This window comes from Onychostruthus taczanowskii, unplaced genomic scaffold, assembly GCF_017590055.1.
Source record: "Onychostruthus taczanowskii isolate IOZ18803 unplaced genomic scaffold, ASM1759005v1 scaffold4, whole genome shotgun sequence".
In the NCBI taxonomy this organism is placed as follows: Eukaryota; Metazoa; Chordata; class Aves; order Passeriformes; family Passeridae; genus Onychostruthus; species Onychostruthus taczanowskii.
In genome coordinates, this window is record NW_024501459.1 from 14,090,128 (window position 1) to 14,117,344 (window position 27,217).

Consider the following 27,217-nt stretch of genomic DNA (forward strand, 5'->3'; position numbering starts at 1 on the left):
AGTATACTCCTGACTCCACACCAACCTCCTATCAGGTTAAAGCTTTACTTTTAAGCGATGTCAAAGCTTATGGAGAACAAAGATGCTTGTACTTTCTGTTCCCAAGTGTCTCCACGCAGCTATATGATTAGCCAGAATCTGGGAAAATTGTTCAATATTTCAACCAGCCACATTTATGGTTCTATGTGGTTGGCCTCAAACATGAAGCTAACCATAGTAATAGCGCAATTTTATGGCTGATAGCAATTGTTCAGAATGAAGACTCAAAAAAAATCTGTGAAACAGTTCTCTTGATAATAATGCTGCATGCACTTTTTTTTTTTTCCCCCAGAAGATCAGCCTGTATTGGATAATATTCAACTGTTACTTAATACAAAATGTATATCAAATTGCATAATTTGCAGCTTCTTGGCCCATGAACAAATGTTCAGGAAAAAGCAATCTTCTTTTACACTTATCAGATCCTGAATGATTTTGCACATGAAATATTCCTTATTTTTACAAATTCTCTATTTGACCTATAACCTTGTATCTTTTGAGTATTAAAATATACTTACCCAGATTAAACATTAAAAACCCATCACTTTGACAATGAACAGATACTACCTGTCTGTCTAATTTCTTCAGTCTCCAAGCTTGGTGCAACTAATCCCTGTTTGCACTGTGAATTTTCCAGGAACTTATTAATCAGTAACTACTTAGTATTGTACTAAGTGGGTAAAGCTGCCCTTTTCCTATCTGTAATTAAAGATACTGAGGAGGAAGGTGCAAGTCATGGAGAGTGCAAGCCCCAAAAGGTTAGGTAAAACCTAAAATTAGCCTCATGCTCTAGTGTACAAAGGAGCCTTGTTCCAGTGACATGCTTAAAAATGACATTTCTTTGTGTTAGACTTACAAGCAGAATCTGTGTTACATATTCAGCAGTGGTCCTAAGTCATCTGCCTCTGAAATGCTTCAGGATGCTCTTAAAAGTATTTCTACACAAATGAGTCTTGCTACTGACAGAGCAGTGCAGCAAATGGATGAGGAACATTACCTAGAGAGCATCTATAACAAAGGAAAAGGAATCAAATGCCACGGCAATTTCAGAGGATAATCCATAGGGCTGGTAATTTCAACTTTAAGAATGCTGAAAGCTGCGCAGCTTTGAAAGGCTCAAACCCAATATTCTTACCTGCATTAAAGAGAATAGTGTCACTATTCATGGCAGTCCCTGCTTTAGTCAGAGACAACTTAAAGTTGGTGCTGTTGTGTGCATGAATCTTGGCAGGATTGTGGCTTTGGGAGGAGCAAGGTGCTATATATCACAGAGAAGTCTTAGTAGTTCTTGTCAGATAATGAAATCAGCACAAAACTCCCAGAACAAACAGAATTCTATAAAATAATGCAGGTTTTAAGACCTGCAGGATGAAGTGACACAAGGACTGAATAACATATTTGTTAAGAAAATAACAAAAAGAAGCACAGATAAGAACCAACCAACCAACCAACCAACCAACCCACCAACCAACCACTAAAACAAAAGACAAAGCTTAATTATTGTGGTTTATTCTGTCTGGCTATTGAATTTATATATAGATTTTAATCCAATTAATTGTGCCAGGATTTTTGAATTAAATTAATTTCATTGCAATGTAACATGTTTCCCATTTGACATCATTTACATGGATTTCCAATAAATTTGAGTTATGCAAATATAATAACCAGAGAAAATGGCAGAGCCTCTTTTAAATGCTTTCAGAGAATACAGTACAGAATCATATGATTTTTTTCTGCATATAAACAAGTAACTATTAGGATGCTACTGTACATAAATAAAACCTGCATTTTTTATTATTGGCCTATGTTCTTACTTTTAGATAACTGCTTCATATGTTCATGTAGCATTTTCCCCCCGGAAATATTTACATAAAACTTTCTACATTTATAGTAAATAACCATAATTGCCTACTGTGCTTTCAGCTGAACTGGCTACAGAAATGTCTGATGAAGATTCTTGGAACAAAGGTATGACTAAATGACATAAACGTGTGTATACTATTACAAAATATTGTGAGGAATTTAATGGCATTTGTTAATTTACAAAATGCAATTTAGTGTTGGACGTGAACTGCTCTAACAGTAGGATAAGCCCTGCAATTACAGTTAAACTACAATTTATAGAACATACATTCTGCAAAACAACAGTATTTCAGTGTTTGCAGTGATGTTGACTAAAACATTTTGATTTCAAACAGATAGCAAGCCAAATAACACTTCATGTAGCAAACAAGCCTTAGCTATTGCCATCTCAGAAGTCTGCATGCACTGACTCCATGCATTGTGTATGTGGCACAGTCGTTGAATCACTGAGCTGCTCTCACTGGCCACAGAGCCGAACTTCACGGGATATTCCACTATATTCACTTTAACATAGCCAGGACAGTCCTAAGCCTCTCTTTGCACAAGCTCATACTGTTTTGAGGATGTTTTGCAGTTCTGTGTCAGTGATCAGAGACTCAAATAGTTGTCCAGAAAACACTTTTTGTTGGTGGAACACTGTGTAAGAGAACTATGCTGGGAGATATCCCAGTAACACGTACTTTTTCCATTATAAAACAATGGATAAAATAAACAATGTCTGTATTTACAAATTCTTATCCACTAAGTTCTTAGTATGCAGTGTTCTATATATAAAGCAATTTTATGCTGAAGCTCATATAGCACCCAATTTTAAGTGACTCTTACTGAGACACGATTTTAATAATTAGCTATTAGACATAATTATACCTATAACTGACTATTTTTTGTTGTTTTATGGAAATCATTTCAACTCACTAATATAAAAAAAGGAAAATACATTTCACTGAAAATACAAACAAAAGTACCTATCATTAAACCAAACTTCTAAACTCTTAGGGCCCAATCCTGCAGCCTTGGCTCATGCAAAGAATTCTATTTAAATAAAATAATAGTTTAGGGTTGGGTTTTTTGTTCGTTTGGGTTTTGGTTTTATTTTTTGCTAAAATCCCCATATGATGCAAGTCCAGATCTACACATGGTGCTTACTTTAGTGCATTTACATTTGTCCACGTTGGGTCTCTAATAGAACAAAAACATGTATTTAGAATTTATTCATTTCCATTCTGTCGATATGGAGGCTTGGTAAAAGATAATCCAGCTGCATCATGGTTGGGTGGTCATCACTTGATCCTGCCTCTCTCTATAAAGGGAATACTGAGAAGAATAAACTAAGTTATCCATCTCTTGTGAGACCCAGCACCTCCTCCCTTTACTGTAACCTTTTCTACCTTAAAAATCTTTCAAAACAGGTTGTCTGTGGGATGGGGAGGATGCAAATGAAACTTAGCTATTGTTACTTTACCTTTCTTCCTAGCTGCTGCTGTGGGCTGTACCTGACAGTGAATGCTCTTTTGTGGTTCTGAAGGTGGGCTCTCATCACACTTTCATCTAGAAAGACTGGTCAGACTAAGGAGAAGCAGCTCACATCCCCTTCCTTAAGGTAAAGGGGTTGGGACTGTGAAGCAAAGGGCCATTCCTAAGTAGTCATCGCCACAGAGATGAGGTGAGATGAGATGATGAGATGAGATGAGATGAGCCCTGGTGGAAATCATGAAGTTGGTATATGGAAATCATGAAGCTGATACATGCAGAAGCTCAGGAGCCACCACAGTGGCTCATTTCAAAGACCTGTCTGCTGGTAGGATGTTCTGAGGAGACTGGTTATGTGACCTTTCTCAGTCTCAGATACAAAGAGTAAATTCCAGTATCCTCAGACATGTGAGAAAGCAGGTTCTTGTGCTCTTAGATGTCTCTTTAATAATGCATTTAAACATTGTGACAATTCACATCTTATATGTGTCTTTAACTGTCATGTGAGTGCTTGCAACCTACAGAATTTCTTGCCTGGAAAGAAAGTGAAGACCTCCACAGATGTCCTCCAGACGGGATGAGATTACCTCAAAACGTCAGACTGAAGTCCAGGCTTCTGAGTCTCACAGGCACATTGAAGAGGTCCCATTCAGGAGTGTTAATGTGATGCAGTTTCTGTGCCCTGTATACAGGCACTGTCATATTTCACTAAGGACAAAAGAGATTCTCAGGTGGTGACAGGTGAACATAGTGGGGAAGAGCAGTTGCATAAATAAGAGGGTAGTCCAAATCCCACCTATGCTGAAAGTTAAAATATGAGTTAAAATTGTTCTATTTTTAGATATTAGGAATTGAAAACATCAGAACTCTCTCCTTTCTTTCTATAGTAAAAGGATTTGTAATGTTTCAGCCCCCTCCTCAATACAGCAAGATTAAAAGGTTATATTGTTTCGTAGTGAACAGGAGGCATTCTGAAATCCCAAATGAAGCATTCTGAAGTCAAGTTACTTACATACCTTATAAATAATCTGAGCCAATTGTTGCATTATCATAAACTATAGGAAATTACATACCTGCTTTCTAAATGAAAAAAATAATTTTGTATTTTCTGTACAAACACATGCTAGTTAAAATTAGCCAATGAATTTGCAGAGACAAAACCCTTGTCAGACTGTGCTATTATAACAATAAACAAACACCACAAATGAAAGCAGATATTTAGGAGTGTATGGCAAGAGAGCACCACATACAGTAATCAAGTGGCTGTGCAAAAACAGTGAGCATCTTTACCTTTACAGAAACATCCGTTATTTTTAGGCACTTTGCTGTCATATTTGCAGTGACTGTCCTTCACTTTGCTGTCATATTTGCAGTGACTGTCCTTCTCGCCAGTTTAAAACTGAAGGCCTCAAGAAACAAAACCTCACAGCTTGTAAAAACAGAACTGTAAGATTTATATTTCCCATAGACTGGGCACAGACCAATGGGTTTGTAATGAAAAGACAATCTGTGCATTTCTATGGAAATTGGTGTGCCAGAGCTGAAATTTATCTACATTGTGTAGACACTCTTGCTGACCTTTGGATTATATGTAAATTAAGTTTTGTCAATTAATCAGTGGGAATCTTGTATTACAAATAAGTTGTAATTTTTCTGCTGTTCAGGAGAAAAGAACAGTGCCTACTGTATGTGATATCCTAATGCACTCCTGGAAAATCACCACATAGGCAATTAATTTGTTTAACAAGTTTTGTAAGCCTGGGATATTTTATGCTGACCAGCCAAGGGGGTTCTCTCTCGTTGAAGAAAGGGAACCCTATATTTTTAGCTCTGTGATGTTCCATTTGCAGCATTTATCTTTAACATAATTCTGAACACATGCTGCTTGCCAGCAAGGGATATGTATTATATATATTTTTTTTCTGAGGCTGAGACCTGCTCTGGCAATGACTTCAGCCACCACCTTTCCAAAGAGATGCTACAAATCAACTTCAGCACCAGGATATGAAATTGCATTAACAGTAATTATGTTCCCTGCTCCCAGAAGAGACCTGCCCTTGAAAGTCTTCAGCACACCACCAAAGGAGCGCCTGTCAGGCTAAGCATCTTTCTGCATTCTTCTGTTTTGCAGCAGACTACCATACCAAATTACTTGTGAGGCATGTAAAAGCCTTATTCAGGCATACTTCAACCTCAAAAAACAAAACTCATCTGAAATAACTGGTTATTTGCCCAAGAGCAAGAGCTTCTCACTGGAGTGTGGTCCAAATTAAAATGTTTGATACAGAAACAGATTTCTTACAGTCACGTGGCAAACAAATGTATATGCACAATAGGAGACAGAAAAAAAGTCCTTGAGCTGGACTATGATGTTTCCAGTCCCACAGTGCACAGATGAGAGTCCTGGCTCTAGCTGCTTCCTGGCCTGAATGGCTGCTTTTAAACACCTGTGTCCCAAGCCCAGGCAGGGCTGTCACACGGGGTGACTCCACCCTGGCTGAGTGAGATGAGCAAGAGACAGGGCAGCACTGTCAGATTTTGTAGTCAAGAGTAGCACAGTTAACAGCCAGGAAGTTCTGGAAAGCAGAACCAGAGAGAGCACTCTGTGTCACAGACTTACACATGCAAACCATGTATCCAGCATCTTGTAAAAGCACCATTGAGAGGCTGAACTGAGAGCACCGCGTACACGGAATTGTGTTCAAAACAGCAGACAGGAGCTGCTCAGGGAGCCATGGGGAAGCATGCAGCCCTGCAGGATGAATTCCTTGAAGGCACGATAGATGAGGGCTTGGAGAACAAGGCAGGCTGGTCATCAGCCAGTTGAAATTGTGGGGATGACCCAATTCTGGGTTACTCATGAATATGAATCCCCACACCTACTCATCTGTCACTCCATGGATCCTGCTACATGCAAGCAAGCCTGCAATTTATATTAATAGAAAGACTGAAGCAACAAATTGTTCACAGCTGACATGAACACCACCTCCCTGAATGCTCACTATTGTAAAACCTAGGTTCTTCAAAAGAAGACTGATAATTCTTATTGCAAAGCTTAGTCATCACAGCTACATTACTGGGCTTTTTAGTGGATGTTTAGTGGAGTGACTATTGCTATTGTAGGGCTGACTGAGGTCCAGTACATTAAATGTGTCTCTATAAAGATGTTTCCAAGTTGGAACAAGTAAATGTTGGGGTTGTCCCTTTGTACTTTTGAGTTAAACACATACAGTATGGAAAAGAGTATGGAAGTACTAGCTACTTTGTAGAAAAGGCACTATAACTGATCTAACTGTGGTAACTAGGTACATGCCCATGCTACAGGTATCTGCAAAGAATTTATTTCTCTCTCTGACTAAGAAAGTTATTCTACACTCATGAACAGGATGACTGGTTTACATATTGGATTAGCACTGGTTCAGGTATGTGGTAAGAACAACTCTCATGGAAGACATGATGAGATTCATGGAAAGATGTCTGAACTGCATTTCCTGTTTTCTACCAGTTCCCAGAGGGAAATCAAAAAGACCTTTTCACTAGTGCAGTTATACACACATTACAGTTTGTTTGCCTTACTGTGGCAATTTGATGTGAGATTTTATTGTACAGTACAGTTGTGCTAAAAAAAGGAGGCAAAGAAATAGACTGTGAAGCTTCCCCAGAAAACATCACCAGATAACAAATACTTCATTTTGGATGCTGACATTTTATTTAGGGATATGGTGAAAGAGTTAAAAAGAGCAGTAAAGAGACAAGTAGAAGAGACTCCCTTTTCTTGACAGTCAGATTAATCTCTTTGGGGATTACTGCTGGAAAAATATCTCTATCAAATATATTAATGAAAAGGAAGCATTGACAACAGCCATAAAGGAACAGGTATTACATCTGGGAAGAGGGAACTAAACCTGCACCTTGATTCTTTGTCAAGAAATGTAAAAACTCACTTGGACTGAATTCTAAAACATTTTAATTTAGCATTAAACTACATAATGGAGATTATGCAGGGGAGTTATGGACTCCCTCATACATCCTTGTTCAGGAGGGTTATTATTTTTTGCAGCTTTTAAGTCCAGTGTGGGTCTCAAGGCTGATGTCAGGTACACGTCCTGAAAGCAGCAATCCAAAATGTGAATTGCTTCTCCATGAGACTGAGGTCTGATGAACCATTAAAAGGTTGTGACCAGCCTGAAAGTAATTTAAAGAGGAAGGAATGTGCCACTGCCACAGCACTGCAGACATGGTACCAGCTCCCAGTGCAAGGCTGTATGAGACAGGTTAAAAACAGAAACCAAAGGAAGAAGAGAGGGGAATGACAATTTTTCTTTCACTGTGTAAAAGGGAAGTCTAGGGGGGTTTCAGGAGCAGTTGTCAGAACAGATGAAAGAAAGGACAGAAAGACTTGTGTCCCTTCCTACAAAGCAACATTTCTGATCTGGCTATGAAAAACAACAGAATGACTGGACAGTCCTCCACCATCCTTTGACCTGCTGGTCTCAATGGGGGTATTTCTAGAGTGATGTTTGGTTTTCTTCTTTTGCACCTTAAAATTTACAATCAAGAATTCAGTGCTATTCTTTGCTTTCAACTGACATTGTCTCAAGATATCTTTGAACTGGTCTTGAAATTGAATCTAGTGAACCTGACAAACCTCATGTTCCTACTGTTTCTCTAAAAGCAGTCATCCACATAAAGGGATAACTACATCTTGAGATGTATTTGGGAATTTCAGGAGTTGAGGTATGCCTGCCACTAAGCTGCAGGAGTCATACTGAGGTCTACATATATAAACTGGTACCCCTGAGCAAGAACAGACAGCAAACACATAGTTAAAGACAGAAGAGAGTCTCCAGACTTAGCACAAGTCTTCTGAAACATGGTGCATCTTATCTTTGGCCTTAAACAGTGTGAAGTAGTAGGAGAGAACATTCAAAGGTGAATTCACATTAAAGGAAACAGAAACAAAAACGTTTATAAAGGGAAAAACTCCAGAAAGCAGAACCACAGTCATCCTTGAAAAGCACTGTAGTGGAAGCAAAGGGTTTGCTGCAGCTGTCAAAACATGGCAGTATGGTCAAGAACAGGATGGATGCAGAGTGGTCTGAACTGCTTCTCCTCCAAGGAGAGAGTCGTAGATCGAGTGTGCTGCACTGTTGCACAAGGTCAGGATCCACGAAGTTTGAACCACCCTGTGGGCAGAGGTTGACTGCACAACTGCACTGCTCCTCAGAGCTGTACTACTTGCAGGCAAAGCCTGTAAATCAGCACACTTCTCTCAGTTATGAAGCTATTTCTAATAAATGTGTGTAACCAGATCCATGTTTGCTCTTTATAGTACCAAGTCATGTTGAGAACTGACCAAGGATCCGAGAAGGGCTCAACCTTCAAAACCCAGTACCAACTGAGCTGAAATTAAACCTGTTTTGTTTACTACAGAATAAGCCAACCTCAGTTTATGTACTGTTTATTTTGAATTAAAAATAAACTGCTCTTCAAGCACATGCCAGATATTATGTATGTGAATGTTGCCAAGCTTGGACTATAACTTATACTTGTGTCCAAATTACAAGAGTATGCTTATATACATGGGGATATGTGCACATGCATGTCACACAATGCTTGTTCTTTACTGTTGGACTATTCTTGTACCATTTTACTGTTTATTGCATTATTCTTGAAGAAAAAAGGTAGCAATCCAGTACCTGCTTATTTCATCCAAGCACTGTACTTTGTTTTTCACAGTAACAGAGTAACTCAGCATTTCTGAAAAGCCAGTGGCTTTCAAGCTGTTTGTCAGAGGCCCTATAGTAGGTCTTGGCTGCCCTCCTGCTCCTTTTAGCAGAAGAACAAGGAGGACTAGTGGCTATGCCTGACTAAATCCCACTGTCTCTTTTGCCTCTTTTTTGCCCTGTGGCAGTGTTCTTTTACATAGACTCCATTATTTTAGCTTAAAAACAGCAAGGCATGTTCCATTTCCCTGCTCAAGGAGGCAGAAAAAGTCAACAAAACAACCCCAGTAGATAATTTTCATTTATCTACTTTTGAAATAGGAAAAAAATTAAAACACCAAAAAACAAGCCCAAATAAAGAATGGGATTCCTCCTGTTACAAACCCCAGTAAGTTAATCTATAAAAACTTTGAAGATGAAAAATACGTTGTAAAAAAAAAAGTATTACCCACTCAACACAGTACATAACTTTTCCTATATAAGAAACTAGACAAAATTAAAATAGTTAAGTCTTTAAAAAGGGCAAAATTCTGCAACAAAAAAATAATTACTCAACACTACTAAGGTTAGACTACACATTATGCCAATGCATTCAATTGCACAATTTTTGCAACACAACAATGGTCTGGGGTGTGTATGTGCAGGTGTTTATGTCTATTTGAGGGAAACAGTGCAAGAATACTAAGAGTGACCGTTGCCATTTCAAAGGAATATTTCAGAAATAATCAAACAAAACCCCTACAAATACCAGTACACATCTCAAATACTGCAAGTCACATTCTACAGCCCTTGACATTAAAAAAAAAAGAAAAAGCCAGCAGAATTAATTCAAGTACATTTGGAGTCAGTCCCTTGTGAACAACTGTTTTTTGCACTTTAGTTGCAGTGAAGGTGGACAGAGCTCCCCAAAAGACACAGAAGTGAGTGCATCTTCCCCAGCCCCGCAGAGTAAGTCTGAGTTGAGGTACAATTAATTATCTGTGGTTTGCTCAACATTGCAGATGCCAAAACTTGAATGAAAAATTATGCTTGAAAAACACTTTGAAGAAAATTACATAAAATAATCTCTTAAAATGAGAAGCTAGTTTTGTGTAAGGGTAGTCTTTTTGGTACGTAATCCTGTCAGGACGACAAGCATGGCACGCCTTCCCAAATTACGTTTGCCTTGGAGCTAATAACAATAAAGAAACCTTTACATTTTCCTGGTCATCTTTCTGACCTGACGTACCCTTTCCCATGAGCCTTGATCCACCACCCAGAAAAACCAGCAGCTATCACACCCCAGCTGAAATGTACATTGCTTCTTCACAACTTGTGTTCCATAGGAAAAGCACTTCCCCCTCCACGTTTCACTTGTCCTTTGAAAATAACAGTGGGGAAATCTGCTGCTGGAGTAGTTAAAGCCTGGTGAATTCCCTGTGGTGCTGCAAGTCCCCTATGCTCTCGTAGTCGTTCTCTCCTGAAAGAGCAGTGTGGTTTGTGGTGGGCACCGACAAGGTCCTGTCTTCCTCTTGGCTCACTGACTGGATAGCTTCATAGTCCGGCTCCAGCTCCCCGTTTGGTCTGTCCGCTGACTGAGGCACAGTGGTGGAATTGAGGGTGTTTTCAAAGTCCTTCACACTTGCATAGAGGCCACTGCAAATAGACGGGGACCTCTGAGATGCAATTTCTTGAATGCAGGTGTAAGGAGAATCCAGTGCCTTGATGGCCTGTCCCGGCTTACTCACCGATGAGTACATGGCTGAGATCTAGGAAAAGGAGACACCTGCTGAGCATGGAGCATGGCATTGTGCAGCAGTCTGTACCCTTGTACTACAAGGATGTCAGTTATTTAAGAAAAGACAGGATCTTTTTTGTTTTTGTTTTTGGTTTGGAGTGTTTGGGGCTGGTTGGTTTTTGTTCATTTGTTTGTTTAGAGGGAGATCATTCTGGAGATGGCAATACTTCTTACTTTTTACTGATTTCAGCTAACAAAAAATGGCTTGTCTGCTCATCTATACTTCAACTCTTCTCAGTATTAGATAACATTAACTCACTTCAAGATCAGGTTATTCATTAATGGCTGAGAATGCTTCTCCCAGCAGAAGGCATTAGCTCATTTAGCTCATTGCCAAATTTGTGTTTAGTTTTATGTCCAGAAAACATTTATAAATGGCATGGTTGCACTAGAGATGATCATAAACAGCGTTATTTATGTTTAACTTTTCTCTTTGTTTAACTCTCCTCCACTTATCTGACCAACAGACAGTTGGCCATAAAGAACAGTTTATGTTCCAGTGCTTTTATTGTACTTCAGTTTACTTCCTAGAGCCCCAAATTTTGCAAGGGGAAGGTGGAGCATATGTTTCAAGAGACTGATGATTATTCTTCTTGAGAAGGCCTTGTCATCCAAATCAAGAAATTATCCTAACAATCAACTAACTGTGGCCTCCTATTATTTTCTGACACCATTTTTAACCTATGGGCCTGACCCAGCCATATGTTAGAATACTTCTGATTTTAGGAATGGTTCTCTGTGCAGAGAACCTTGGGCTTTCCTTTTCCTTTCACAAAAGTTTCACCTTTCTTAGATTCTGCTTAATCACGCAGAGCTTATGCTAATTTCTGCCTAAAAATTGGTCTCTAGTTAGTTACTGAATTTCATGCAAGATACCTACCTCATCTTCTGTGAGAGATGGATCTTCCTCTCGAGACTTGTAAGACACTGAACTAAGCCTCTGTTAAAAAGAAGAAAGAAAGAAAATAAAAGGCTCATTACCCATCAACAGTGTGAAATCTATAACAAAATCCTCCCATTATAATCAATACATTATATTTTATGGTCATTTGCTCTCAAGTTCCATTATACACAGCTAATACCCCCACTATTCAGAGTACTTCTCTGGAGATAACAGCCCTGAGAGGTTAGTAAAGCTTTTTAATGTACCTGCTTTTGTCCTGACCTGAAAAGGGTAAAAATAATGTATTGGTTAAAACAAACGCTGCACCACTGTATCCCTGCCTTTACACCTCTTATGAAGTATCTGCAGAGGGTTCTGAACAATTAAAGTCAGCTTGTGATACACCAGTTGCGCTTTCACAGGGTTTTCAGATACGCTTTTAGATGACCAAAGAACAATACTCAGCTGACACCTTCTGAACGATCGCTACCCTTCATTCTGTAGATCCTGGACGTGCTGCATGGGAGAGCTGTGTCCTCCACCCCTGGAATGCTGTTCCTGTGCAGAGGTGCTCAGCAGCCTGGCCTCACAACCACTCAGACCTGCTGCAGCCACCCTGAGCTGGAGTCAGGTCACACAGCAGAGTCACTGAAGGATGGAGGGCTTGGTTTGCTATCAAGTCTAATTTCAAGCATCTAAAGTGTTCTGTGTAAAACAGGTCATGAAACATCAGGGGAAAAGCATTTTGCTCTTGTGAAAAATGCCTTTGGACCTTTACAACAACAAAGACCTTGCTGCTGCACAGCAGCTGTGGGATGCCTCCTCTCTGGGCCAAGAAGGTTTTGCTGGACTCCTGCTCCACAGCGATTCAGAGGAAGCCATGCAGTACTGTAAGAGGCTGTATTTTGGACTTTCACAAAACTTCTCCAACTAAAATAGTTCATACCACCTCCAGTGCAAGCCAACATGGAGGACTAGAGCTATTTTAACACGTCAATAAAATACCACTTCCAGGCACACAACTTGTTTGATTTTTTTTTTTTTCCCCTCAGAGACTCATTGTGATAGATTATTTCCTCCTTCCATTTTCGTGTTATTTTTACTTCTGGTAAATACCAAACATCAGGTTCCCGGGCACTTCTGAACTTCTGACAGACCATGGCCCAAAGCACACTGAAGTTCTGCCTGCTGCACCTGAAGAGCTTCCCATACACCAACCAACTCCCTCACTTCTTTCTCCTTTTAATCTGTGATTTGTTTACTCTTAAAAAAACCAACCAAGCAACCAAAAAAAAAAGGCAAAAGAAAAAGGAAAAATTCAAATATATATGTTGGCCGTGTATTAAACCTGCTTCACTACAGCAACTTGCTTTAGTCTTTCCTATCTGCATCTTTTTCTGCTGGGGAGTAAGCTACTAATTTCATCCTCACACATTAAAACAAGCACGTGCTCATAAAATTCTTCAGTGATTTTTCTGTCATCGGTGTGTCTATAAGCACCATGTGTCAGGACCCCTTCTACAGTTTCCCACTCAAGTACTGATAAATACCCCAGGCTGTTTGCCATCCTGTGCTGTTCCCCTGATACACCATTCTTTCTTCTAAATGTGAAGCTTGTGACACATCCGTTTTGGAGGATATTGTTATCTTAAAATCTTAAGATTTTAAATGGGAAACTTAAATTCCACTGGCCCCTAAATATTTCGTACCTAGCAACATTTTAAACAATGCTGAAACCTCAACAGTAACAACACAAACCACACATGTCCTTATTTGCCTTCTGCTTTCCTTTCATTCCTTGACAGCACTTGGTATTTTGCTCTTTGGCTCAGCTGCTGCTCCTGACACGGGCAAAAGAACAAGAACATTCTCCTTTGGTACATTTTTAAGAGATGTTTTGCTTATCCTCAGATTGTTTAAAGATGAAATCAGATGGCAGCAGATAAATGGACACACAGATAGCACCTCCACCAGTGCTCACTCTGGAAAGACCTGGGTGAAAAAGGAGATGCATACTCCCTTTTTAAATAAAAGAAAGAACTAAAGAAATCTATTCTGCTTTTTCAGTATTATTAGAAGAATGATGTTCAAGGTTTTGTAGGTGATAGAGGCCTGTAAGAGGCCTTGTGCTATTAAAGGTGTCTTTCTTCACCAAGTCTTTCCAAAGGATTTGGCTGGGTCAGAGCCGAAAACCAGTTTAGTTAAATTTTCATCCATTATTTCACACCTGGCTCTTAAAAGGTGCCTTTCTAGTTTTCATGCAGCTATATACAGGAATGGTCTCTGGCTTGGTCTACCTAATTTTCTCCCAGACTGGAGTGCTTCAGGGACTGGCATGGGCTGGGGATCACACTGGCTGCCCTCTTTTAGATGGTGAGACTGAAAGAGCTTGGACACAGTCTGTTCTCTCTGTTGGCAGGTACAAGCCTTGGTTACACAGGTGCCTCCCTGCCTGTCCCTTCTGTGTGCCCTCGTTACAGCGAGGGAGACTTGCATGCCGTACACACAACCTCTGTCTTCATCAGGGCCAGGGCAGAAGGTTGAAGAGTTTGGGATACAGATGTCATGCTAAACAAAGAGTTAAGTAGACTCATAGAAAGGAAGCAAAACCAGAAACACCTATGGAGTCTAACTAAAAGAGTTATCAGTGTAACATATATTTCCATGAACATCTTGGTTTTGCTTGCCACATCAAAAAAACCAGGCGTTGCTCTGCATTGCTTGAAGCAGCAAAATACAGGGAAAAACTATCATCATCACAACAGAAAAACAATCCCACAGCCCCCTCCCCACACAATGCCAACAATAACGACATTTATATATTCCATCAATTACCATCTCCAGCTCTGCTGCAGCTGCAGCTCTCAAGGACAGGACAGGCACACACCTCGATGCATAATGCATGTACCCAGCAGCACGCACGGCAATGATCTGATGCTGCCCAAGATTTAACTCAGGGTGGCTTCAGCTCTGAATAAATTTTAATTAGACAAACACCTTTTTTTCCTGCACTTAGGGGACTGCATGTGTCATCTCTTGATTAATCCTTCAAAACCTGAACCATTTTAATCAATTCCCACTCCTGGCAGTTACTGACGCTGCAGACACGGTGTGCTGGGGAGCTACAGAGCAGCAAAGGCTTTTCCTTTGTATTGGTGCCTGGGAAATACAATTACTTTCTGCTAGTCTTTTCACACCTGGTAGGAAAAATATCACTTTTACACTAAGCTGTTTATCTAAAAGTCTAATTAGAAATTACTTATGGCTGGAATGTGGGAGGGGGCAATGTTGCTGGATTATTGTTGACAGTCACATCTTAATTTTTTACTTAATGAGATCATTGTTGTACAAATGTGCAATGAAGAGTCTAGCTAAATAATTTTTATACTGCAAGAAGTCTTCATTTTATTCATTTGGGCTATATTGTGCCTTACAAGTTACATGGTTAGTTATTTATTTAACAAGATACTCTTCTGCCTTCTTCCTGGATTACTGAAATTCTTCAAGAAAGATAACAACCAGAAACAAGTAACAATACCTCAGCTCTGCTGTGATTTTTACATAAATATTTACATTTAAAAGTCACATTGCATCTTAAAAACTTTTTTGAAATTTATGGTAACAATACCTCAGCTCTTTTAAATGTAAATATAAATATTTACATTTAAAAGTCACATTGCATCTTAAAAACTTTTTTGAAATTTTCATCAATACCTACCTAATATTATTTGATGACTTGGACACCAGAAACCTGCTAAACCTACCGTTCTTTCATTCACAATTAATAAGAAGATATCTAAACATTCTGAAAAATGCAAACTCAACAATTTATGAAAAGTCTCTACTATGATCTGAAAGCATCCTTAAAATGTCTTCTGATAAAAAACTACAAAGGGGAAAAGAAACTGCAGAAAATGTCCTAATTTTGTATTTCAAGGAATTACCACAACTCGTTCCTAGTGAGGAAGCATAAGCTGCTGAGAAAACTTCATTTTTGGCTGTGATTTCAGCACTTAAATTCCTTACACTCTGTTTATATGTGATATACAGAATTTGACAAATATAAAAGCGTGCAGCTGCAGTCTCTCTCTCTTTCTATCCCTCTCTCCTACAGCAAAAGACAAAGTGAGTGCCTAACACTTGCACAGCTAAGTCAAGGTGGACCAATGAAAGAGGCACATCTAAAGTAAGGACATCCACCAAGGATGCCCCCCTCTCCTTTTTGTAAATTGCAGTTTCATTAGGAAAAAAAAGAAGAGGGGGCTTCAGAACAATATATAGATGGTGACAGAGATACTGGATGCCCTTTATAATAGCTTCCACAAGTATAATACCATCAAACAAAGAAGCAAAAGCTTCCTATGCAATTCCTGGATAATATTTTGGGAAAAGCCTTATGTAGTGCATAGCTGCAACAACTGAAAATACAGGCAGCAATAGAATGAGCATATAGCTCTAACACAAAGATTCTACTATACACTATAATATTTCTATTTACAGTCTTGCTTCATCTTGAGTGGGCTTTTTTCCTGTTATTTTTTTTGTTACTGAAAAATAAAATCCTCTCCCACCATATGTTCTCAATCATTATTTGGCTGTTTGATGAGGACAAATATTTGCAGTATTTACCTTTTCTGGTTTACTCGCTCCTTCTGTCACTTCTTCTTCCACTTCTTTTTCTTGCACATTTTCATTTTCATCAAGAAGTTTCATGGGTACTGGAGGGGGAAGCTCATCCTCTACATCTGGTATGTTGTCAAGAGGACTTTCTGAATTTGCACTTTGGCGACTCTTCTTATTTCGGTCAACAGATGCATACTCTGCTGACTCAATTCTGCACTCAGGAATCTGATTCTGACCTTCAGAAACTGTCAGTGAAGCCTTTGATTTGCTGTTAGAGTTCCCTTCCATGCTGGCTACTGCTCCAACATCTTTAATTTCCTTCACAGTTTCATACAAGCAGTCTTCAACTATGTTCTCCTGAGAGGAACTGTCTTTCAAGACTTCATAAGGCCCTTCCATTCCAAGACCTTGATCATTTTCTGCATTTCTAGATGAGATTATAGTTTCCATGGGGTTGTTAGGGGGAATACTGGGTAGTTCCCGGCTCTGGTGACACTTTATAGACTTTCCAAGACCATCCTGTTGATCTAGTAGATCAGATGTCTGTACTTCTTCATAAGGCTGGATACAGGCAGCTGTACTGTCCTCAGAAAGAACTAAAGAAAATTACAGAGAAGTATTACAAACAAAGGCTTAGTTAACTAAAAGGTGTGATTTGGTACTCTCTACATCACTTTGTTTTTGTGACATGCTGGAAAGGGTAAATGATGCTGGAAATGCCTGGTGATTAGTGTGCTTTTTGCTTATCAAAACGTTTCAGTTACAGACATTTCTGCACTCTACTGGTAAAATATCTTTCTCACAACATCTAAAACAGTCTGTACACCCCCAAGTCACATTATATGGCAACAGCATTCACTGTCAGAACAGGGGGTGGGAGGTTAGCTGTGCATGGATATTCAGCTGCCTTGTACTCAGTTTCACTGAATGATTACAGAGTGCTCAGCAGTCTCAGATGGGAAACAGGTGGGAGGCCTCAAACCAAGTGCCTTAAAAAATCGTCGTTAGATTTTCCTCTTTGCATTTCCCCATTCTTTGGAATCAAAAGGAAAGCATTCCTTCTTCCTCCCCACCATCCTTCAGCTTGTTTAACATGCTGGTCCAATTCTGGTTGGAATTGCACTTCTCTCAGCTCTCCCTGCACGCCACAGCAGAAGCTCCTCATGGAGAGCTGAGCCATGCTTCTCTTAGTCTCACAGCACATAATGTTGGCTGACAACCTACTAACGAGCTGGCCATATGCACAAGAGAGAAGACTAGACTTCAGGAGGTAGTGTCAGGCAGAACATGTTGTTTCAGGTCCCAGAAGTGGGCACATGTCTTTGTCACTAGAGGGTATTAGGGACTGAAATGTATGGGGCTTCTCATCTTACACCACACGTGTGACATTTACATGCACTCGTGGACATACACAAGCATGTTTCAAGCATGGTAGATAACTTTATCTCACACTATTTCTTTAAAAAATCATTTCTGAACAGCTTTACTTTTCCTAGCACAGTTCCTAGGGCACTATCTCAACAAAAACAACCCATTCTTCTGTGTTCTTCAGTGTATTTGACATGGTGACAGAAGGGTTGCCAAAGCAATCAATGCCTTTGATTTGGTGGTTGCCATGGACATTGCTTTCTCTTCTGTTCAGGGCATGCAGACACAGTCAGCACCTGCAGGGAGCCATACCCTGACTGCAAAACTCAGGACAGAGCTGGAGGTGTGAGATGATAATCACTGAATGGGAGATGGGAGTTTTCCCTTTCTGGTCCTTGATTCTAGAGATTTCTGTGCTGTGCTGAGCACCCTTACAGAACCCAGAAAGCACACACTCCATTCAGGCTGGAGGGGATAACCAAAAGCAGTGAGAGCTCAGGTTTCTCTATTTTTATGGTTATGGGTGGTAGAACAGAAGGGGTTGGGGTAGCTGAAGGGTTGGCATAGATAAGACAATGCTGGCAGGTTGGACAAAGGAAAAAAACACAGCGTTTGATGGTTCTTCTTCCATAGCCCATCCCCTGCTCAAAAAGCTATCAGAAACAGTAATAAAAAGAACTACTAACAAAAAGTGCATGAAGTGTAAGTAAAAAATTAAAGCACAGGGGTTCCTGTTATTCAGAAGAGCTGTTATGCAGAGTATAAGCTGAGTATAATATCAGACAGTCTGAAAACTGTCTGCTGGTTGACAGCACACCTTTTAGCAGCAGCTCTGACAGCTGCACATGTGGTGACTCATGGCAGAGAGAAATACTTCCATTCTGCAGGGCTTTGCTCTGCACATCAAGTCCCTCAGGGAACCACACACCTACATACACAACAAGCCAATGGATGGGAACAGCAATTAGCTGCAAAAACAAAGTTTAAAGATTACTTTGGATACTTGTCTCTAAGGGGTAAAGTCTGAATAGCTTAGCCTCTGCTTGCAGAAGATGAGGAGAGAGCTTTAAGTTGGAGTGCAGCCCCTGGTGTTGATGTTAGTGTGAAGACAACAGCTGGCTCCCAGTGGCTCTGAGCTGAGAGTGAGTTTATTTTTAGGTACAGCTGAGTAAAATATTTTCCAGTGATACTTCAGGGTGAATCATTTTGAGTGTTCCACAAAGCAAAGACTAAGGGAAAAAAAAAGGAAGCCTATTTATGTTGCCTGTTTTCTAAAATAAGAAAATATAAGTGACAGCACAGCACAGTACTGTGACCTAAAGCTGTAATCCCTGGAGGGGCACCTGAGATCTGTCCACACCCTCCTGGAGCACTTTTGAAACTCTAAGGCGCAGCTTCATCTTCTGGTTTTATCCCAGTTCCATAGCTTACCAAGATTAGGGAAGGTCCTATTCTCTGCCTGATCACCTGGTCAATCTGCAGGTATGGCTTGGTGACCAAGACCTGGTGGCCCAGGAGAGGACCTCAGCACCTCCTCCCAGTGCTGGCTGGTGTGGAGGACTGGGAGCAGCAGCCAGGGCTGTACCAGAGCATGCCGAGGAGTGGAGTGGAGATGCAGCCTAAACCACCCGAATCTCCATGAGATGATCATGAGAGGCAAACGACTCCATGGCATTTTTTACCTTGGTTGTAAGTTCTGTGTGATCTGGTGTCAGACCTGCAGAGGCGTGCAGAGTATTCTGACACATGGCTTGCCTGTGTGCTTGGGAAGCCGATGGCTAGAAACCTGAAACCTGAGGGATGCACTGGGACGGGGCCGCTGGCTCATCCCACCCGCAGGGGCTGCCATACTCACCCTCACCGTTGCTGAGGGCTCCGTTCTGTTCACTGTTCGGGGGAGGCTCCGTGACCGAGCTCGTGATGGAATGGCTGAACACCTCCTTCTCGGAAGGCTGCAACACAGACCAGGGACCGCTGCTCAGAATGAACCTTCACATGAACACACACGCAAGCAATTTCATTCTCATCTCCGGAGCTCTGACCCACAGGTATTATTGGCAGGAGAAGCAAACCATGCCAACTAGATTCAAAGATTTAAGTGTCTGTGTTTACAGATGTTAAAAAGAAGTAAGTGCAAAGATGTCCAGCGTGATGTCCTTTTCAAGCTTTACGGTAATAGACATTACTATGGCTTTAACCCGTGAGAAGACAGCATCTGACAAAGTGTACACTGCCTTGGGCTGCAAATGGAGTGAGGGGAAGGCTGGAGTGCAGTGGTGGCAGAACAGGCACTGAGAAAGTGCAGATTATCAGGATCTACACAAATTTTCCTCCTCTTCCCCCCTCTGCAACTTTTAAAGTTTCCCATGGTCAACCATCTCAAAATTCCTGAGCTATTCTCTAATCTGTTGTATTTTGCAAGGAGCTTGGTACAAACCAACCACAAGACAGACACAAGCTGCCAGAAATAAATACTCACCACATTCATCAGATTTTCATGATCTCCATTCTGACTTTTGGCCTTCTTTTCCCTTAATGAAAAAGGCACATGAATTTTTACTACAAATTATGCCAATATACAAACACCAATCATTCATAGACCTTACACTCCTGCAGGGAACAGAACTATGATTCACAATAATATTGAAAATGGAATAACTGAAAATTGTTACAGGAATTGGTGTGACCTCTGTGTAAAAACACCATTGAGGCAGAATAGTGATAAACATAACTGAAGAGGTACAACAAACACACAAAACTCTTCTTCTCTCTCAACGTAAGATCACAGTGAGAAATGACTGATGGTTATTACAATATAGTATAAATAATTATGTAGAGACAGGACATGGGGGAATGGCTTCAAACTGAAAGGGAGTAGGTTTAGATTAAATATTAGGAAAAAATTCTTTACTGTGAGGGTGGTGAGACACTGGAACACATTGCTCCAAGAAGCAACTTCTGGTAGATGCCCCATCCCTGGCAGTGTTCAAGGCCAGGCTGGATGGGGCTCTGAGCAATCTGGTCTAGTGAAACGTGTCCCTGTCCATGACAGGGAACTAGATGATCTTTAAAGTCCCTTCCAACCCAGGCCATTCTATGACTCTATGATAATAAAAATATTATTCTTCAATTTAATAATATCTGAAATTCTCAGATATACATCCTGGTTACAGACTACTTAGGAAGTCCCTTAAACTGTGTCAGAAAAAAAATGTGTATCCTATGAGGAATTAGAAAAGGCCAACAAAATCCAGATAACTAAAAATGCTAGTCAAATTGATAATAAGCATGAGCAGTTCAAAAAGGCATACAAATTTCACAGCAGCAGAGGACTACAGTTTTAAAGGAATCCCACTTCCCTGGGTCCTTCATAGGAGTCTAAGTATGGATCACATTTCCAGTTTTTACCATTTGGGAAATAGAGCTCTTGTTCAGAAATACTGCAATAAAGTATGAGTTTAAAATAATGTTAGTCCTTCCCCTAGATGAAAATTCAAATAAAAAGGTGAGAAAATATTGACAATATGAAATTTTTGCTTCTTCTAAAGTCTGCAGTGAACTGTACTTCCATATCAGCAACTGTTCAAATTCTACCTAATTGGGAAATAACAAAACAGCAAGTGAGCATGCACCAATGAAGAGCAGAGAAAGTTAAAAGCTGAATTTCCTCTCTGGAAGTTTTTCTGACTCTGATATTTTAGAAAGAGCAAATTTTATTCAGTTTTCTATGTCCTCATCCATTTTTGAAGAGTAAGCCAGGAAGAAATTCTGCACAATTGCATTTATGCATAAACAACCTGCCATACAGAATGACCTGAAACAAAAGATATTATGTCCAAACTAGCAACACAAGAATTTATTAAAAAACATCACCAGAATATTTCAGGCAATGTATCTCTGTAACTGTAAAGATTACTCAGTGGTTTGACCCATCTTTCTAGAGATGTTTCAAGGATTGGTGTGTTACAAAACATAGAATTATAGAATTATTTGGGTTGGAAAAGGCCTTAAAGATGATACACAGTACCTAAAAGTAATGTTTGTGGGCTAAAAAATATTTAAAATAGACTTTTTACTTTTAAATAAATGTAAAAAATTCTACTATTTTTTGCACAGATATCACAGCAAACTGTGACAATAAGAAGATACTGAAATGTCAACTTACAATTTACAAAAGTGTTTCTCCTGAATCACATGAAATTACACATTCTAACTTAGGCTTTTTAGGGTTTCAACCAACTTTGGGACCTGTTTTTGCCCACAACTGTTTTTTTGCATGCTGGGCTTTAGATAAATCCTGATGAAAAACAAACCCTTCCACTATAGACACATTTTGTGCCAATACAGTGCATTTTATGGCTGCACAATTTCCTCAATGTTCTCAAAGCTGGAGGGACGAAAGCACATGCTCCTTACAGACATATGCATCCAAACTGCAGATTTTGCTGCTGTCCTGGATTTTTCCCCCATAGTGAAGGGTCTGACTGCTCTGCCTGTGGAAGGGCACCATGGACGGACTGCAGGCTGCCCAGCTTCCCTGTGCAGTCAGCAGGGCTCAGCTTACATGTCATGAAGGAGCCTTGAAACATGCATAAACAAAGCCAGTAGAAGTGCCTCTATGGGTGAAACTGAATCCTCTTATAGAGAAGAAAATAAGGATAAGGCGTAAGGCATTAATTAGTACCACTGTTTGATCCTTACTCATTTTTGCATGAAAGGCAGGAGCAATACTATATTCCCTATGCTTCAGGAATGGCCACAGCAAAGCTGAAGTACATAATCACTTCCCTTTCCTTTTTGCCTAGACTTTTTTGGTCCTGTTTAGCCCACCTGACGTTCTCAGTTTCAGCTTAGGGGTGTGATTTGCTAACACTCAGTGTCTACCTGGGCTCCAGGCTTCTGCTTAGAGGAAACCACTGAATAAACACAATTGTGTATTTCCTTCACAGCAAAAGAAAAACAGAATTAGATTTTAGAATGAATAGAACTGTTCAAACTGAAGTTTGCTTTGCAAAAGGTACCTTTCTTTTTTAATTTCTGTACCTCAGTCCTAAGTATTTCCCGCTAACAATTTATACATGAAGCTATGTCCAAAGTGAACCATTAAGCCCTGGAGCCTTACCCATTGCAGCTGGAGCAAAGGAAGATGAGGAAGGTGAGGAACAAGAGTGTTGTCATGGCTGCCAAACTTCCCCACAGGATTACGTGGATCTGTCCAGTGCCTAAAAAAACACCCTCTAGCCCCATGGTACTAGCAGGAGCTGGTATCACTTGGGGTTGAAGAAGTTACTCCTTGAAGAAGACTGACATCTGTGCTGCATGCACCTTCTGTTTCTGCAGAAGGAAAGAAAAACACCATCAGACGTTAAGAGAAATTTTGAAGATAATGAATCTGACAGCTACAAGTCTGGCAGGAGAGATTTTCAAATCCAGATCTTATGAAAACCAGTTTCAAGTACGAGCCAGCCAGCCAGCGAGATTTTCAGCTACATTTCTGACAGTAACATAGAACAGATTTGTCAAATATTAACACAAGCTGTTACCTATCTACAATCTCAATATTAATAAAAGGTAGTACAGCATCTCTGTACTTGGATCTTCAGGCAAAGATTTATAAATCTGCTTTGAGGGCCAGAGTAATCTATTTTGTGGTTATATTTGCAAATTTCATTGAAAAGTGAGCTTCTGAAACCACCTACAACTTCTGCAAAGTTAACAAGCCAAAAAGAGAGCTGCAGCAAGCATTCACCTCCTCTCTCTCAGTCCCTCCTGCCTACATGTAATTCGAGGCTTAAAGTGCAGTGACAAATAAACTAGGTAAGTCTTCAAAAGGAATACCACAAAAACCTTTCTCACAGCAGATAAGATCCAGTCTTATTTCTGTGTGACATGCTTATTTTCTTAATAGTATGTCTGGAGAGTAACAATACTGAACTTTCTTTTTTAGCTTCTCCCCACCTGAGTCTGAGAAAACAACAGAGCAAAGTAAACAGGGTGGTTTTTAAGAACCTGAATAAACACAACTTTTGCTAGAGCACAGCAGCTCAAGGGGAATACTCCTGGGTAAACCTTACTTGTGACATACAAGTTTTGGTACAGAATATATTCTAAAATTCTGTACATACATTTAATGCAATACATGGTTGACATGGCAAAATTAAAAAGAAGTTATTAATTCTTCACTGCTGAAGGTATCAATTCCTCCATAATTTGAGAACAGGTTATGCAAAGCCTATTTACAGGCTTTCAGGCTGACTTGATTGATAAAAACTGAAATAGAATACAATGGCTAAGAAATGAGCAGATGTAATTTGGGAATGAAAAAGTAGCACAAATATAAGATTGACAATGTCTAAAGCCACTAATGACTTACTTTAATGCATCATTTTCATAGATTTTTTTTTGTATAGGAAATATGTATGTACCTATATTTATTTCTTTGCAGCAGAAACAACCTTTGTAAAAACAAATTCAACTAGGAACTAATATCATACTCGTATACAAAAATATATCAGCATTTTGTTATTAAAATCTTATGAGAAAAGATTTATTTCCAGAAAAAGGCCATTCAGATCAGAGTAAATCTGGTAAATCAGAGAAGATATCAGTTACACATAACAGCTAAGTTAGGTGACTGGGTAGCTTGGGTACCTCTTACAAGTAATATTTCTCTTCCTGCCTAACATGGACTCATTAATTTCAGCCATGAAGGATCAGACTTCTGAAGACCTTCCAAGAAGAACCTTACTAATTTATCCACAGTGGATAAATCCTTTTTTAAAAAACTTTTCCCTTTAGATAATAATGGCATTGGTTATAAATTGAAATAGGAAGAAACAAACAAAAGATGAGAAAAGCTGCTGATCCTGAAAAGACCAATTTCAAGGTTGTCGTGGTTTGACCCGGAAGTGAAGTTTTGGGAAGTTATGGTCAAACCAATCAGTGGCCAAATTTTAAACTGACGCCTGGTGTGGCCACTGGGGACTTGGATACGCCTCTGAGAACACACAGGGGTTAAAAGCAGAGCACTCCCAGAGAGACTTCCTCTTTGGAGTCCGGCAGGTGAGCAGATCGGACCTCTCCCCTGCCCAGCTGCATCTGGGTGGGGGAGGGGGAGGCAATGCGGCCTGAGAAAGGGAAAGCCGGAGCTGCTGCAAGATGCAGGGGTGGGAGCACTGGACACAGAAAGAAGATAGTCACCATAGCAGATTTCTCTTCGAGCAGCTGCTGTGTGTGACATAAAAGCACAGAAGTTCTACTGTGTTTTCTAGGGAGGCCCATGGTGCAAGAAGAAAGCTCCTCTCTCCTGATGGACTGGGGGGGGGTGCTTGTGTGAAAGAAGGTGTAGCTAAATAATTTCAATTTGGGCAAGAAACAAGAAAGCCAGACATTGTGCAACTTCTCCAATGCCCTAAAAAGACAGGAAGAACAGGTGCCACAGACCTTGGCAAAGCACAAGCATCTTACTGGTAGTCTTGAGCACTGACACCCAAGAGCCAGCGCTCTTCAGCGGTGACCACTGCCAAGCAATGTGCCTCTCTGGTTATCTTGGCACAGCCTGGAAAATTAAACATTCAAAAGCAATGGCAGATCACTCTAAAAATTATGTATACAGCAGATGACACAGCTCTGCCTCATCCCTATTTTAAAGCCCAGGTTGGGTTATTTCTACTGTGAGTCACAGTCATAGCACTGACTGTGAAACAGAGAGACCTTAAGGGAAACCGAATCAGGTTTAGTCAGGAGAAAACTTGGTGTAATGCCCACAAAGACCTCTGTGACGTCTTGCAAGGGCACTGTGCATTGGTATGGATTCCTGTAAAGGTGATGGAATGTCCTCATCTAGAAAACATTACAAAGCACACTGTGCTGACTGCCTTAACTGGCTCCAAGCCCTTGTTAAGATAGTTGAATAGAAAGTACGAAAGTACTTCCCTTTAAAATTTTTGTTTTTCGTGAATTTTCAAAGACATTTTCTGCCCTGCTAAAGCTCAGAAAAAATTCTTTAAAAATATTTTCATTTCTTTTGTCCAATCCTTTTGCCTTCAAAACCCTCTCATTTTATTTTTTCCTTTGAAAAAAATGTTGAAATAAAAATGGAATGTAAAAACAAAGGAAACGGAACAAAATAATTTTTCATCATTTTTGTTGTCTTTTCTTCCATGGTTTTCCCCAAAAATAAAAGAATGAAAAATGCAAATGAAAAAAGGATTTTTTTTTCAAATACTGAAATAAAGAAGAAAGATGGAAGGAAGTAGTGGGAGGGAGGGAGGAAGGGAGGAAGGAAGGAAGGAAGGAAGGAAAGAAGGAAGGAAGGAAGGAAGGAAGGAAGGAAGGGAGGGAATAGGGATTTAAAGTCTTTTTCTTAAAACAGAAACACATTTTTATTTTCTTTTAGAGCAGACACAAACCTATCTTGAATGATATGTAAATTATTTCTACTACTAAGTTCATAATTTTGTATCTACTCTGAAGTAGGATACTATACTCTTAGAAGACTAAGTAATGTAACTTAAACGAATACTGTAAGGAAAGTGGTTTTTAAAAATTCTAAATATATATTCTTAGGTTTCCAGGACTTTAAATAAAGATAAAATTTAAGCTAAGAAAAGTTAAGGATACATGGGGAGCAGCCCCATGGAAAAGCTCTGTCTTTGAAGGCTTCAGTACAGAGTTAGGAACTGTTGGTCTGAGGCAGAGCAGATGGAGCTCAGACTGAACTTCAAAAGGAGTGAGATCAGAAACAGTCAGTCAAGGAAGATCTCTGCGTGTGATGTCAGGAGTGAAGCACAAGACTGATGCTACACATGAGGCATCCCACCAGGCAGAAGTCAAAGCAGCAAAGACCAAGGCCGAAAGATGTAGTTAATTTACAGGAGACCAGCACAAAATGCTTTGACTATATGCTGAGAGAAAGAGGTCAGAAAAGGACAGACAAGCACAGTGGCACTTGAACCAGCAGAGGTGACTGCTGCAGACACCTGTGCAAGCAGAACAGAGAAATAACTAGGAACAGACTGATGACAGGTGAAGCCCTGAACGAAGGAAGCTGGGCAGGCAAAATGTGACAAGTGATTCCCCTTAGCTCCTTGAACAGCAGGAGTTTAGCATAAGTGCTAAAGGACCTAGAATCTGCTCAGCAGACATGACAACCAGAAGTAAATACAATTATAACACAAAAACATCTCAGCCTTCCAGCACCTAAAGGGGACTTAGAAGAAAACTAGTGTGAGGGACTTTTTTTTCAAAGAGCATGTAGTGATAGAACAAGGGGAAGTGGCTTTAAACTGAGTAAGTTTAGACTAGATCTCAAAGGAAATTTTTTTACAGTGAGGGTGGTGAGGCACTGGAACAGGTGGCCCAGAGAAGCTGAGGATGCCCCATCCCTGGAAGTGTTAAACACCAGCTTGGATGGAGCTCTGAGCAACAGTGTCTAGTGAAAAGTGTCCCTGCCCTGGGACACTTTTC

At 40.1% G+C, this 27,217-nt stretch overlaps 1 protein-coding gene across 3 annotated transcripts in view; it reads right to left on the reverse strand.

Annotated features, from left to right (window-relative positions):
• Window positions 1-8,850: 8,850 nt before the first annotated feature.
• Window positions 8,851-27,217, reverse strand: part of PAG1 (phosphoprotein membrane anchor with glycosphingolipid microdomains 1) — a 103,848-nt gene continuing 85,481 nt past the window's right edge. For all 3 annotated transcript variants that reach the window (XM_041413085.1, XM_041413084.1, XM_041413083.1), the window contains 6 exons: window positions 22,872-23,083; window positions 20,229-20,280; window positions 19,605-19,701; window positions 16,388-16,977; window positions 11,756-11,815; window positions 8,851-10,846 (listed from right to left, as the gene is read on the reverse strand). In XM_041413085.1, the coding sequence (XP_041269019.1) occupies window positions 10,496-10,846; window positions 11,756-11,815; window positions 16,388-16,977; window positions 19,605-19,701; window positions 20,229-20,280; window positions 22,872-22,996 (1,275 nt within the window). In that variant the 5' untranslated portion in view covers window positions 22,997-23,083 and the 3' untranslated portion in view covers window positions 8,851-10,495. The remainder of the gene's footprint in view (window positions 10,847-11,755; window positions 11,816-16,387; window positions 16,978-19,604; window positions 19,702-20,228; window positions 20,281-22,871; window positions 23,084-27,217) is intronic.